This window comes from Hemitrygon akajei, chromosome 21, assembly GCF_048418815.1.
Source record: "Hemitrygon akajei chromosome 21, sHemAka1.3, whole genome shotgun sequence".
NCBI lineage: Eukaryota > Metazoa > Chordata > Chondrichthyes > Myliobatiformes > Dasyatidae > Hemitrygon > Hemitrygon akajei.
This window is the reverse complement of record NC_133144.1, coordinates 38,132,893-38,148,822: the sequence shown is the minus strand read 5'-3', so window position 1 is coordinate 38,148,822 and position 15,930 is coordinate 38,132,893. Positions and strand designations below refer to the sequence as shown.

At 40.8% G+C, this 15,930-nt stretch overlaps 1 protein-coding gene across 1 annotated transcript; it reads left to right on the top strand.

The window, feature by feature from the left end:
* The first annotated feature begins 4,905 nt into the window (after window positions 1–4,905).
* On the top strand, window positions 4,906–15,678 carry LOC140714440 (nodal-like). The gene is made up of 3 exons (XM_073025738.1): window positions 4,906–5,197; window positions 9,536–10,311; window positions 15,098–15,678. Exons 1-3 carry the CDS (start codon window positions 4,906–4,908, stop codon window positions 15,248–15,250), a joined length of 1,221 nt encoding a protein of 406 aa, XP_072881839.1. The 3' UTR covers window positions 15,251–15,678.
* Window positions 15,679–15,930: the final 252 nt, after the last annotated feature.

Here is a 15,930-nt window from a genome sequence, read left to right as displayed (position 1 = left end):
GTGTAGAGAAGTACGCTTTGATAAGAACTATAAAGACGTAGAATATTTTCTAAATGTAGACTAAATTCAGAAATCGGAGGTGCAGAATTCCCTAAAGGGTACCTTGCAGGTTGAGTCAATAATAAGGAAGGCAAATACAATGTTACCCGTTCATTCTGGGGATGATTTTGTGAACCTCCTCTGGACCCTCTCCAAAGCCAGCACATCCTTCCACAGATACGGGGCCCAAAACTGCTCACAATGTTCCAAGTGCAATCTGACTAATGCCTTATACATCCTTCAGCATCAGATTTAATATTGCTGGCATATGTTGTGAAATCTGTTGTTATGTGACAGCAATATATTGCAATACATAATAAATGATGTAAATTACAGTAAGTATATATACTTACTGTATACTGTATACTGTATATTAAAAATGTTAAATTGAATAAATGTTGCCTGGATTTCCAGCATCTGCAGATTTTCTCTTGTTTGAAATTTGCTAGTGTCTTTAGTGACATAGCAAATATCCTCAAACATCAAATGAAATATAGCTGCTGTCCTGCTTTCTTTATAACTGCATTGATATGTTGGGTCGTCAAGATGTTGATACCCAGGAACCTAAAATTGTTCACTCTTTTCACTTCTGATCCCTCTATGAGGACTGGTGTATGTTCCCTCATCTTACCCTTTTTGGAGTCCACAATAAATTCTTCAGACTTACTGATGTTGAGTGTAAGGTTGTAACACCACTCAACCAGCTGATCTATCTCGCTCCTGTATGTCTTCTCATCACAATTTGAAATTCTTCCAACAATAGTTATGCAGAACAAAAACAATAATCTTTGCTTTTATACTCTAGTCCTCTCAAAATACCTCAGTCAGCTCTATCATGGGCACTAGCCTCCCCAGCATCCAGGACATCTTCAAGGAGCAATGCCTCAAAAAGGTGGCATCTTTCATTAAGGACCCCCATCACCCAGGACAATCATTCTTCTCATTGCTGCCATCAGGGATGAGGTACAGGAGCCTGAAAGCACACACTCAGTGATTAAGGAATAGCTTCATCCCCCTTGCCATCAGATTTCTGAATGGTCTTTGAACCCACGAACACTACTTCACTACTTTTTTTCTTTTGCACTACTTATTTAATTTAACATTTTTAATATACAGTACATTTATACTCACCGTAATTTACAGTTTTTTATTTTGTATTGCAATATATTGCTGCCACATAACAACAAACTTGACAACATAAGCCAGTGATATTCAATCTGATTCTGAATGATGTTATATCAAATATTTATAAGGCAGATTGCACTTAGAGTATTGTAGGCAGTTTTGGGCCTCATATCTAAGGGAGGATGTGCTGGCTTCGGAGAGGTTCCAGAGGAGGTTCACGAAAATTATCCTAGGATTGAAAGGGTTCATGTATGAGGAGCATTTGACGGCTTTGGGCCTGTACTCACTGGAGTTTAGAAGAATGAGATGGGAATCCAATTGAAACAATGGATACTGAAAGGCTAGATAGAGTGGACATGGAGAGAATGATTCCAATAATGAGACCGTCTAGGGCCAGATGGCACAGCCTCTGAATAAAAGGATGTCCCTTTAGAACAGAGATGAGGAGGAATTTCTTTAGCTTAAGGGTGAAGAAGCTGTGGAATTTATTGCAACAGATGGCTTAACTTCTTCATAAATGGTCCAAGTATTCCATATCATCTACAGTATATTATTGTGTCAGCCATGTGTTCATTACAGTTACATTAAATATACTTCTATTTTTGTACCCATGGGCACATGGCACCAGGAATAATCTTATCGTTGAGGTCCTGCTTCGTAAGCACTTTCCTAACTCTTTAAATTCTGCCCGTGGGACCTCATTCTTTTTTTCTACCTGTGTCATATGGACCACAACAACTGGCCATTTACACTCCACCACAATAATAATCTCCAGCTGCCCATTGATATCCTGACCCTAGTGAGGCATTATGCCCTCCAGGAACAGACAACTTTCCTAAAATACAGATATGCTCAACAACCTGTATAGATGTAGCAACTCTAAAATCACAAGATGTTTTAGAAGGGAATAGTCAGGTAAAATGTTTCGTAAGCTGAAATGAGAAATGAGAACAGGTGACCAAAAACAGTAATTTTATGAACTGATGAAGGAAAACAGAGAGGCAGAGAGTCAGCAGCTGTGGGGGGGGGGGGGGGGTGAATTCCATAGATAAGGTCCGATGCAACTAAAACGCTGTAATCAAAGATGGAACTTTGAGAACTGTCAATATGCAAGAGATCAAAACCTAAGGAATTGTGAAATCATGGAGGACTGTAAATTGAAGAAGTTGAAGGGATTTATTCAAACTGGAGGTCTGTAATTAGTGGAGTTCTTCAGGGATCTGTGCTGGGACCTGTGCTGTTCATGATGTATATAAAAGACCTGGATGAAAAGTAGATGGCAGTTTATAAATTTGTGGATGATACCAAGATTGGTGGAGTTGTGGATAGTGTAGAATACTGGCAAAGAATACAGTGCAATACAGATCAATTGCAGATACGGGCTAAGAAATGACAGGTGGAGTTTAGCCCAGATAAATGTGAGGTGTTGCACCTTGGAAAGGCAAACTCAGGGAGACAATGCACTGTCATGGGTAAAATCCTAACAGTGTTGCTAAGCAGAGAGATTTGGGATCCAAGCTCATAACTCCCTGAAAGTGGCTACACAGGTCGATAAGGTGGTTAAGAAGGCTTATGGAATGCTTGTTTTTATTAGTTGAGGCATTGAGTTCAAAAGTCAGGAGGTTATGTTGTAACTTTATAAAACTCTGGCTGGGCCATGTCTGGAGTATTGCATACAGTTCCGCTTGCCTCACTATAGGAAGGATGTTGAGGCTTTGGAGAGGGTGCAGAACAAGTTTACCAGGATGATGCTTGGTTTAGAGGGCATGTGCTATCGTGAGCAGCTGGATAAACTTGGGTTATTTTCTCTGGAGTGGAGGCTGATAGAAGATCTGATAGAGGTTTACAAGATTATGAGAGGCGTAGATAAAGTGAACAGAGGGTATTTTTTTCCCAGAGCTGAAATGTCTAATACCAGAGGGCATGTATTAAAGGTGAGATGGGATAGGATCAAAGGGGATGTGGATTTTTACTCAGAGCATCTTGGATACCCGGAATGCACTGTCTGGTATGGTGGTGGAGGCAAATACATTAGAGCATTTTACAAGACATTTGGATAGGTACATAAGGAATATGGAGAGATATGGACATTGTGTTCTCTGTTCTATGAATGAAGTTTCAGAGATAGGAGGAAATTAAGTAAACAGAACACAAGGATGCAAAACTGAAAGTATAAAGAACGTTTCCTTTTTTAGATTTTAAAAAAGTGGGCATATTCATTCAAGGGCTACTGCAGAAAAAAGTATTTTGATCCCACAAGCCCTTTTAAAGATTAAGTAACTGATCCTATTTTCTATCCCTTTCTCAGTAGGTAGTTCTGCAGCCACAAGGTCACTTGAATTACTCAGATTTCAATTAAGCTGAAATCTAGTTTTTTGTCATATGCACAAATACATTTATGCAATGAAAAACTTACTTGCAGCAGCATCGGAGGTACATAAAATCATATAAGCAGCGTTCATAAGAAAATCATAAATACTATTTTTATAATTAGAACATAAATCAATTTTAATGCAAAGTGATCAAAGTGTAATGTTGATAAACTCCAGTGATTAGGTACAGATTTTTGAACTTCACAGAAATTAAACAGTAATTTTACTTTCTTAAATAACTAAAATATTTTTACGTTTCAATTTTAAAAGCACAGTGAAGAGGAATACTAAAACTTGTCAGTACATTGTAATCAAATGCTAAATCTGTCAGATGGATTTCCAAGAGCTTCTTCTATCCATTCCATACAAATACAACTCTATTTTCCTCAAACAAGCTTTGGATGAAGGTGAAGGTTAATATAACTCTGTGAATATATTTGAAGCCGAATTGGTTAAACAAATTTGAATCGGTCTGTTGTCGCAGTTCAAGCTGACAACTAATTCAAATGTTCAGTTCAATTTTATCACTGCTTTTTACACACAAGAACATTCTTCCTATGAAATAACTCAATTTTAAAAATGATACTATGATTCTAACGCAAAAGTAAATTTTCAAGCTCAGGCTATATCGGGGATGCATTTATTTCAACATGTGTAACTGGGAATTAGATGAGCACTGTATTAAACCAACAACCAATGCCTATACCCTGTATTTCTAATTTGAAAATAAGCCTTATTCATAATTAATACACATACATCAATAAACGCACGCAAAGTTCTTCACATTCTCAGAATTACTGGTTCATTTTTTAACTTTCAAAACTGAGCTTTATTCATCATAAAAATGCACGCAAAATAAAACACAGTGCAAAACTCTTTGCATCGCATTCGGTAGTGTTAGCGCTGGTCTGCACCTGAGGTGCTGGGGGTAACAAGTGGCACCTTGAGACAAGTAAGGAAACCTGTCACGCAATACGCTTTCATCTCGATACGAATCGATTTTATTCCGAATGACTGTAAATTGCCTAGTAACTCATTTCAATTTTGCTTTATGCAAGAGTGCTATGTAGCAGCTTCACGGCGTGTCTATCGCTTTCTGCACTTCTGAAGCTTCATTATAATTAAACATCGAAACTCAGGAGTAACACTGAATAATTCCACAGTTGTATAGACAAAGGGATCACTGTAGAACACAGAAAATACAAGTATAACTTCTGTTACTTTACAAATCTAATTACTACCTGTCATATTGAATGGGCAGAATTAGTTAAATAAAGACTTTCGATGTGTCTGGGATGGTATGTGGGTGATGCGCATGGAATGGTTCTATATAAGGAGTGCGCGGTCACACACATCGAGATCAGTCGACATGCAATTCTTAACCACAGTGTTTCTGGTGGCTATTATCCCAGTGATCCTGGGAAACACAAGGGGCAACAGGACGTGGCGTTTGTTGGAAACCAAACCAGGCCCCCCGCCGACCCAAAAGGAAGTAGCTGCGTTCATCCAGCAGTTGGAGGCTCGAAACGTCAGCCTGAATCTCCCCTCGTATATGATCAACCTGTACCGCAGTTTCAACTCGGGGAACTATACCGGTCTCTCCACTCACGAAAGGCCGGTGTTACCGGAGGCGGACACCGTACGGAGCCTGGTTGCAAAGAGTAAAGTATTTATGTTATGTCACTTGATTCTATGATTCCATAGTCTGACAGAAGTCGGTTTCTGTTTCAGTCGCCTCTCTCAAATCTGTTTCCCAGATTTAGGCAATCTGGTCCAATCCACATTCACGGTTTGATTGCTTTGAACAGAGATTGCTTAAGGCAAAACTTTTTCACTCTGTCTGCATTGTGGACAAGTTCCCAGGACTGGCATTCCCTAATACACATTCTGACGAAGATTGCTAACTAATTCCAAGTCTTTTATTTGTTCTCCACATCCATTTCTTAAAACGCAAAGCTTTTCAAACGACAATCTGTATACAGCGCCTTTCAGACGCGGTGTCATTGAAGGGCTTTTGAAGTGTCTCTGGTTTGTGGTTCTCAAGTACAGTATTGACGACGGTAAAACGGGGATCAGCCTGTCTGATGTTCGTCTAATATATATAATATAGATAGGTTGTTGGAGAATTTCATGTTTTATATCGCAGTAAACCTGGAGACTACAATGTTATTTCTCCAATTTTCTTTAGTGAATAAGTCTTAGATTTTCTCCCACCGCTCCCCCCTCCACTCGTGAATCCCTTATCTGTTCTAATAATTTAATCTTTCAAACCAGGCAGTTGTTGCATGAATATTTGATAGAGTATTGGGTTATTGTTGGATTGGACTGGGCAATTTTGATTTGGGAAGTGTGTCGGTTTCAGGAGTTCTGCGCTATTAGACATGGTACTGAGGAAATTGAACTTTATAATATTACTTCAGTATGGTATGAGCGAGAGAGGAGAACAAGATACATACAAGCAACTCTAATTGACTCAGGCAATAAATTGAGAAGAAATTATTCCATTGCTTTTCAAATGCATTTCGTTTACAATGCTTCATCTGTACGATTTGTTGTTTTCAAATATTTGGATGTTCTTGCTGCAGTGGCCATCATCAACTATATCATACTATAAGATGTTTCTCAATGCAGACACAAGGGCTGTCGATCGCTCGGTCTCGCTGACGTAGAGGAGGCCACAAATGCCTCTCAATTAGTGATTTGAGGGAGAAACTAAAAACAACCCGACCTTCTACCGCCCACCCCATCACACCCCATGATGAAGATAAAACTGACATCGTTTTTTCATTCATTCCATGGATAGTTCAATACTGAAATAGTGAGTGTTAAAGCGTTAGACAAGTGTTGAATTGAAGGATGGAACCGTTTTAATCATTGTTCTGTTTTTAATGTCTCCTTTGTTCTTTCACTGAGTTTATGCAGAACATGATTAGAGGCTACCAACCGCTGTACAGAAAGATGGATACAGGTGGAGAGATCGCATGTTTAAAACTTGTATCTTAACGCCCTGAATGAAAATTTATTTTAACTATCAATTGCATTTTTGATGGACAGAAACATGGTCTCTTTTCACAAATGCATCAATTAAATAGGCAAACACCAATCCTTTTAATTGTAGAGGAATATCTCAAGTTGCTTTACCCCAGTTTCTACATGGCTGGAGGTTCTGATGTTCTCTTCAATAAAAGATTAATCTAACATGATCAGTATTTGATACATTTCTGATCCGCAGTGTAGAATTAGGAACGGCCATCATCGGAATCAGAGTCAGGGTTATTATCACTGACACATGGTGAAATTTGGTGTTCTGCGGCAATACGTAACAATTATAGGTTACAGTAAGAAATACATAAAAATAAATAAGTAATGCAAAGGAGAGCAGAATAGTGAGGTAGTGCTCATGGATTTACCGCGGAGGGGAAGAAGCTGTTCCCAAATCGTTGAGAGTGTGTCTTATTTAACTGAAATTTACTCAATATTGTGTGAGTATTTCTATCCCAGGTTAAAATGTGGATGTAGTGCTACTGTTCCAAGGTAAAACCACATGTTTATACCGAAATAAACAAACTGATGGAAACACATACCCGCTCAACAAGCAAGTCGAAGGGAATTTTTTTTTCCCTCTCCACAACTGCTGCCTTACGGATTATTTCTAATAATTTCGGATTTTATTTTTTGGGTTCCAACATCAGCAGTTTTTTAAGAAAATTGAGATTTGCTACAACATATTGATCTTAAAAGTTTGTATTGGGGGTGGTATGAAGTCGACTGCCTGTCGTATGTACAGTTCATTGAGGTTAATGAAAATTGGTCGGTAATTGCATGGTTCCTACTTCTGCTGGGGGATACTGAGCTCATCAACTATGACCCCCTCTCGGATAATTTCCTAAATTCAAGATCGCTTCTGTCTGGCTTCATTTCAGTGAACGGCGCTAAAATCAACTGGGCCAAAGCCACCAGTATAGTTTGGCATAACCATGACTAGGTGAAACACCCTTAACCTGCTCTTCCCATTCTCCTTCTCCAGCTTCAATACAAAGGAACATACATTCTTAAATAGCGCCCTTTGTGCCTTCAGCATGGCTGGAGCTGTTGTCATTGTTGTGATGTAGACATCATCACGAAATGCAATCTAATAACGCCAAAATATCTAGTTTGGTTATGTGGTTGAGGAAGCAATACTGCTCAGAAAACTGTTCTATCACCGCCGTGTCTTCTTTTAAACCCGTTTGAGCAGATTCTGACGGGTAGTTTAACTTCGCACTTTCGATTGTGTCACTTCCCGTGGTGCTGCGCCGTGCGAGGTGCTAACCCAGGGGTGGGTAAACCCGGGCCGTAGTTTGCCCATGCCCGTGCTAACCCCAGCCTTGCCCTATCACTCAAGCGGTCGAAACAATTCCGCAAAGCGGAGCAGGAAAATGTTCTGATCACCGATGGGTCCAAAACCTCTGGGAGTTAATGTCCTGAGTCATGTTGATGAAATGCATTCGGGTCCTTCTTGACGTTTTAGAACTTTTAAAAAAATATTGTCCCAATCAGACGATTTAAAGCTTATAACAGTATTTTTCCCTATTGACACTGTAATCACAGTTAAAATGCCGTGTGGCAGGGCACGTCAATGGTGACAGTGCGAAGACTCAGTGAACTGTAGGTGCGGGAATCTGGTGCAGTAACCTGCTGGAAGAGCTCGGCGGGTCAAACAGCATCCGTGGGAGGAAAGGAGTTGTCAGCATTTCGGGGGGGACCCCAGTTCGCGGCCTCAACCTGAGATATCACATTTCCTTCCTCCCACAGGATGCTGCTCAACCCGCCGAGCTCCTCCAGCAGATTTTTTTTGGTCACAACGTGAAAATTGATCACCCTTTGGACTTTGTGGTGCCCTGCCACACGGCATTTTAACTGTGTCAATCCCTCACTTCTTTCCTTCCTCCCCTGTAAATGCTGACGAATGTTAGATGATAATATTAGACCTTATTCCCTCATCACCAGGTAGAGCCCAGGCTATTAAACCACTAATCCAGTGGTTCCCAACGTGGGGCGTACGCCCCACAGGGGGGTAATTTGATTTTTAAGGGGGGCAATTCGAGAATGAGTTATTAACAGTGAATTTTTTCTAGTAAGTCTGTGTGAGTATGAGTGTGTGTGCGAGTTAATACATATGTGTATATACAGTATGCATACATAAAAATACTTGTATGTACATGTGTAATTGCGTATGTACTGTATATATAATGTATCACCATCATTACAACCATCAAATGGCTTTCATAATTAAATTAATGAATTGACTGATGTAGGAAGGAACAAATGAACAAGTCCAAACGTGTAAGAAACTCGTACGAGGTCGCGCCAATGCTGCTTTTTGCAGTAGCTTTCGGTTCTTGGTGGTGTGAAGGTGTGTACATTGCGTCATCTCTTTTAAACGGTGTATCTGTCTTTGTATGCTGTAGAAACGAATCGGCATTGTTTTATTTATTTATTATTATTATTTTAATATCACTTAATGTTCTTTTTTTTTTACAATTTCTTAGTAATTTCTTCCTCAGAACTTTAACAGTCCTTTGGTTCTTTTATTTTTCTCTTTCATGAATGCCATGTTCTTTGGAAGCTTGTTTAAACCGAGTTAATGGTCTTTTAGGCTTCCTCCAGGTGAATAGGAGTTCACTTTTTGAATAATAAGAATTATATATCACCACAAGGGGCATCAGGATTTTAGAGGTGATTAGGTGGGGCATGGCCAAAAGAAGGTTGGGAATCACTGTACTAATCCCTTCCTTGCCTAGTCTTCAAACTTGCCAGCAGGTGTCACTAGGTGGGAATCAGAAGAGGAAACCCGAGTTGACACCTGCTCCAAATATACCAATTGTAGTCCTCACCACTTCACAGTGTCTGCAGTGGGCCTAGCTATTGGACGCAAGGGTTCTCGGCTTATCTTGGGTAGCAGGCACGACGTTTGTCACGCCCGACTGATTTAATATCCCTGTTGTTCCCTTCCTCAGGTTTCAATCACAATGGGAGCCGGTGGATTGTCACCTTTGACATGTCCACACTTGCATCCGACGAGAAGCTTCAGTTCGCGGAGTTGAGGATCACCTTGCCCGCCTTTGCCGAATCCTGCTCGCTCTTGGAAATCCACCACCAGTCTCAGTACCTGTGTGGACCCGCCATCTGCCAAGACCAGTTTTTCTTGGGATCCTTTCCTCCTGCTGTAATGCTGGAGGACACGGCGGAGTGCGCCGTTTACAACGTTACCAACATCCTGCAACACTGGATGAATCGCAACACGTCTGGTTCTGGTGGTGGACGGGGTGGCGTGCAGCGGCCGGAGAGTCTGGTCTGCAAGAGGAAGCGGTCGCTGCCTGAAGTCAACGCGAGGGGCAAGCTGGAGAGGAAGGAGATGGCCTTGCTGTTGGTTTTCTCCCGGAGACCCCAGCAGAATTGCTCGGAGAGCTCTTCCCTTCTGAAAGACGCAAAGGGCTCCAAGCGAGTGCGGAAGCCCCGAAGAAAGAAGAGTCGTCGGCTAAAACAGAACAGAAAGAAAGGCCGGGGTAGAGCTGGGCACAGCGGAACCCCCAAGTATCGACGCCCCCGGCACCACATTAAGGGAAACAACTCGACCCTTTGTCAGAGGATCAAGTTTGAAATTAAATTTGGTAAGATCGGCTGGGGTGCCTGGGTCATCTTCCCTAAAGTGTACAATGCTTTCCGCTGCGAAGGAGAGTGCCCGATTCCAACTGGGGAGGATGTTAAACCCACCAATCATGCTTACATGCAGGTAGGGTTCTTAATGTCACCGAGGTAAATATCAATTCTTGGACTTCTGCTGCTTTTAATGACTGTTCAAAGAGTTTGTTGTTGCAAATGGCCTACATTCAATCTTGGTTGAACACAAGAGTTTAGCACAAAGTAACTGCACAATTCTGGTCTTATCTTGAAGCCCAAGGCCAGCTCAACCATGATATTATTGAATGGTGGAGCAGGCTAGACTGGCCAGATGGTTTAATCAAGCTCCTATTTCTTAGGTTCTTATGCCAGTGAGTAAAAAACACTGGAGGAAGTGCAAGATTTACTAGGAGCACCTGTAATGAGGCGTTGTAGGTATTCAAAACAAGAACTGAGCAGCTTTGAGCTCTTTCCTTTGGAAAAAAAAGGCAAGGGTAACCTACAGGACTTCTTCAAAATTCTGAAGTGCTTTGATAGGACAGGTGTAAACATATAGTGAGTGCTTAAAACTTGGGATAACATCCAATAAGATACTTAGAAGAAACTTCATTTAGTGTAGCTATACTACAGAAGAAGCACTTATACTAAAAGTGCACTTAAATAAAAAGAACAGTTGCATTAGAAGGGAGACAGATTTCCATAGAAAGGGACAGAATTCACAGGGAACATAAATCTTGCATGGCCCATAAGGTCAAATAACATCTTTCTATCCTCTAATTTCCATGTCGATATAAGTCTTGGAGAGTCATGAAGCAAATAAACAAAATCCATTTCTCCTGGTGAGTTTGCACAGAGCTTTTGCATAATCAAATTAATCTTATTCCATCCTCAGCCCTCTTCCTTTCTCATTTTCTTGCAATATTTTCTCTTACAAATTTATAAGCCCATACATCTTCAAAGACCATATCATTGGATTTGCTTCCACCTCATTTTTAGCTGTTGCCATATTGATGCACCTCTCAGAAAGGTTGCACATGTGATAGTCTGATCTGTTTTGGACTCAGGTTAATTATATTTGCACTCTTTCTGCAAATGATGAAGTTTTATTGGTGTATCACAAAGACACGTTATAACCTGGCAGGTTTGAGTAATTTATGTTGATAGTGTTTCACTATAAGTGACGTCTGACATCCTGAAGCCTCGCAACAAATCATATATATTATAGAGAAAAGAAAGCTTATACCGTATGCCAGGTGTCAACGGCAATTCTTCAACTGCAGCTTTTACATTTCATGTTAGTTTTCTATTCACTTCCCCATTTGCTTTTGCATCCTGTCTTTTCAAATTTACATCCAGTCTTAGAAAGTACAATATGGCCCAGTGGCCACTTGGTACAGTTACTAACTAAGTCAGATTTGAATAATGGCTTTCACAACAGCCATATGTCTTAAAAGTATTTTAAACCCATTGAAATTTTCTTGAAGTGTAATGTTTAATATATTTTGTGTATTTCCAACTCCCAGAAACAGTAATGTGATAATAACCAAAATAATCTGTCCTAGTATAATCATTTGAGGGATGAATACTAGTGGAGGCATCATGGCCAAATCCCTTGTTCTTTCACAAAATAATATTTTCCATTCATCTAAGAGAGTTCATTCTTTCATGCTCCAACCTCTATAATAAATGTCAACATTCTATTTGTCTTCTCTATTATTTGCTGTACATGCAGGCTGGCTTCATGTGCTTTGACACCCAGATACCTCGATGAAGCATTTTTCTATAGCACTTCTCTCTTTAATCAATGGTTTTCTACTATTCCTACCAAAGGTGATAACTTTACATCCCACACATTTTGGTCCACTTGTTTAACCCATTCGTATTCCTTTCCAGACCATTTTTCTCCTCTTGTTTTCCCTTCTTGGCCACAACGCACTTAGTCCCATTATCTAAATCATTACGAGAGACCCAGGAGTGATCCCTCTCTCACCTCATTAGTTACAGCTGAAAATGACATATTCGTCCTGGCTTCTATTAGTTTGACAATCCTCTATGTGAGTACGATTACACCCCCATACTCACAATAACTGCAAAAATGACATAATTAAGATGGACGCTTCTAACCCAAACTTTAATAGTTTGACTTCTCAGTTTGTCAACTTACCACTGGAGAAATATGATAATTGCTCTATAAGGATTATCAGTTCACCCAATGGAACTAAACAGCAAAATCAAGGACAGAAATATGTGCCTGCATGCTAACAAATGGAAACAACTCAGCTGTGACCCAATTATCACTGAAAAGATGCACTTAACAGGGTATGTTTTGTGATTTGCCCTTTAAGAATTGAGCTTTACTCAATTCAGGAAGTCAGAATAAAAGTCTTCTGCCTTTGGACATAAATTTTAGGCAAAATGCTGGTCAGGGAATTATGCAGGGTGAGACTCATGTTGAGTCTACATCCCTTTGATATAAATGGATGTAATCAAAATCAGATAGTTTATGCTGGGAAAACTGAGGGGCAGGTTTTACAGGGAAATCTGTGAAGTTAAAGATAAACTTTATTTTTTACATGTACATCAAAACATAGAGTGAAACGCTTCATTTGTGTCAAATCAAACCAGTGAGGGTTATGCTGGGGCTCCCTGTAAGTATTGCCATGCTTCCAGCACTAACATAGCATGCTCACAGTTTACCAACCCTGACCTGTATAACCTTGGAATGTGGGAGGAAATCAGAGCACCTGGAGGAAACCTACAGGACATACAGCCTCCTTGCAGATAGTGGCAGGAATTGAACCCCAGCCAGTGATTGCTGATTCTGTAATAGCATTACGCTGGCCACAGTTTAACTCTGCTGCCCTGACATGTTATGCATGCACATCGGCAGATTTAGGCTGAGCTTTCATGATCCCTTTATTCCAAAAAGTCTCCCAATGATTTTTGCTCTGGTTCATATACACAAAATAGTTGCAGTGACTTCCACAGTGGTGCTGTTCGATGATTCTGCATCTTTGGGATGCAAGGGTAGAGTAAAGGAAAAATCAATAGATACTGTGGATTCTGATGAATTGGGCCATCAGTTAATCTGGGCAGCCACTTCTTTGGGATGACTCTTAAAAGGACAAAAGCAATTTGAGAAGATAGGTGGGATTCGTTTAGTTTATTTAGGACATTATGCTGCTTACTTGGGACAGAGGAGTTGCCGAACTATTTAGGACTAGTGTTAGTTGCGTGTAGACACTATACCATGCTTAGAGCAAACAGGTTTCAAATAGCAACAGTTGCATGCATTTGTGTTCAAAAAGTAGAGATTTTGGTCACTGATGGCTGGCAAGAAATAAGCAGTAAGACAATAAGACAATTCAGCCAACACACATAAAATGCTGGAGGAACTCAGCAGTCCAGGCAGCATCTATGGAAAAGAGTACAGTGAATGTTTTGGGTCAAGATCCTTCAGTAAGACTGGAGAGAGAAAAAAAAAGAGACAGAGCTAGAAGGTGGGGGGGAGGGAAGGAAGAAAAACAAAGGACGGAAGGCCATAGAAGAAAGTAAAAGGGGGAGGGACACCAGAGGGAGGCGATGGGCAAGCAAGGAGATAAGGTGAGAGAGGGAAAAAGGGATGGGGGATAGAGAAGGGGAGGGCCATTACCAGAATTTTGAGAAATCAATGTTCATGCCATCAGGTTGGAGGCTACCCAGACAAAACATAAGGTGTTGCTCCTCCAATCCGAGTGTGGCCTCATCGCGACAGTAGAGGAGGCCATGGATGGTATGTCGGAATGGGAATGGGAAGTGGAATTAAAATTGGTGGCCACTGGGAGATCCCACTTTTTCTGGTCAATGGAGCATAGGCGCTTGGTGAAGCGGTCTCCCAATCAACGTTGGGTATCACCGATGTACAAGAGGACACACCGGGAGCATCAGATACATTAGATGACCCCAAACAGACTCACAGGTGAAGTGTCACCTCACCTGGAAGGACTGTTTGGGGTCCGGAATGGTAGTGAGGGAGGAGACGTAGGGGCAGGTGTAGCACTTGTTCTGCTTGCCAGGGTAAGTGCCAGGAGGGACATCAGTGGGGAGGGATGAATGGACAAGGGAGTCACGTAGGGAGCAAACCCTGTGGAAAGCAGAAAGTGGGAGGGAGGGAAAGATGTGCTTGGTGGTGTAATCCTGTTGGAGATGGCAAAAGTTAGGGAGAATTGTGTGCTGGACACAGAGGCAGGTGGGGTGGTAGCTGAGGACAAGAGGATCCCTACCCCTGGAAAGGTGGCGGGAGATGGGGTGAGGGCAGAACAATTCAGAACTGTTTTGCTCACTACGGTTTCAAGCATTGAGGCTTGGAGATGCCAGAAACTGCCAGGAGTAAAAATGGAATGATTTTACTACTTCACAAAGTTAGAAACAATGAAGAATTTGAAGGTATGGACAATCATCTTGAATGTTACAATGGAAATGAAAATGAAAATTTGGAAGATGCAATCATTGAAAGCATTGTATGAAGGCAGTCCATTGGCTGCACTAGGTGTCTGTGCTCAATTTGTTCATTTACAGTCAATCAAAAGAAGAGAGCAATGGATAGTGGATGAATTCATCTGTCAATACTGTAAGAAACTAATACAGTTTTCTAGTACTGTGGTAGTATTGGTAGTGTTTAATTTGTTCTGTACTTCATTTAAATACATATTTGTTAATTTGTTACTCAGTAGTTTGTCTTTATTATACCTTTTTTTATCAATTTCCATGGAACTTCGGATAATTGGGGCAGACGCTTAACTGAGCCAAAATGTACTTGATCTGATATGTCCCAGTTAACTGGAATCCACTGTATAATGATGAGCCTTACTATAACATAAGTTTTACAAATTCTGAACCATGCTTCTTTTTATTTTCAGAGTTTGCTCAAATTTCATCATCCAACCTTGGTGCCCTCTCCCTGCTGTGTCCCCACAAAAATGAACCCACTGAGCATGCTGTACATAGAAAAGGGTGAGGTGGTTCTGCACCACCATGAGAACATGGTGGTACGAGAGTGTGGCTGTCGTTGAGCTAACTCCCTACACTGACTGCATTTGTCAAGACTTAAGGCTGCGAGGTACCGGCATGTTTGAGCGGCTGGGCATTACAGATTTTGCTCTGCAGTGGTGTGCTTCTACAGCTGACTGACCAAGCAGTCCTGGGCACTGCTGGGTGGAGTAAACAAAAGTAATTGCTCCTGGAAGTCAAAGTACACGGACAGATTTTTAGAACTGGGTGAAAACGGTTAAGCAGTCAAATACTCAACAGGAACTGTCCAATGGTAAAGGCACTACATCCAGAAAGAAGTTTCTGCCTGCTCAGAAAAAAAGTTGAAGATGGAAGGGGGCAAGCAGATGCAAAAAGTTAAAAATATTTTGTTGTATATTATCTAAAGTGCTCTTGATTATATTTTTATAGCTCTTGATTAATATGACTGCACAATCCGCACAATATTTATATTTAAAAATTTTTATCCTTTGTTGATTCTTGCATTGTTTTCTTAAGCTTTGTGTACTCAGTTTCTTTTTAAAGCAGCACAGTTTTTTTGTTATATCCTCTGATAAAGGCAGTGTGCAACTGATTAATAAAGAAAACAAAATTCCGAGTTGAATCAAATTCAGTGCTGGCGAAGTTTAGCTTGTGTAGCCTGTGCTCCTGGAGTGGTAATCAATCACAGACAGCACCTCTGATAGTAGTCCAGCATGCTGAA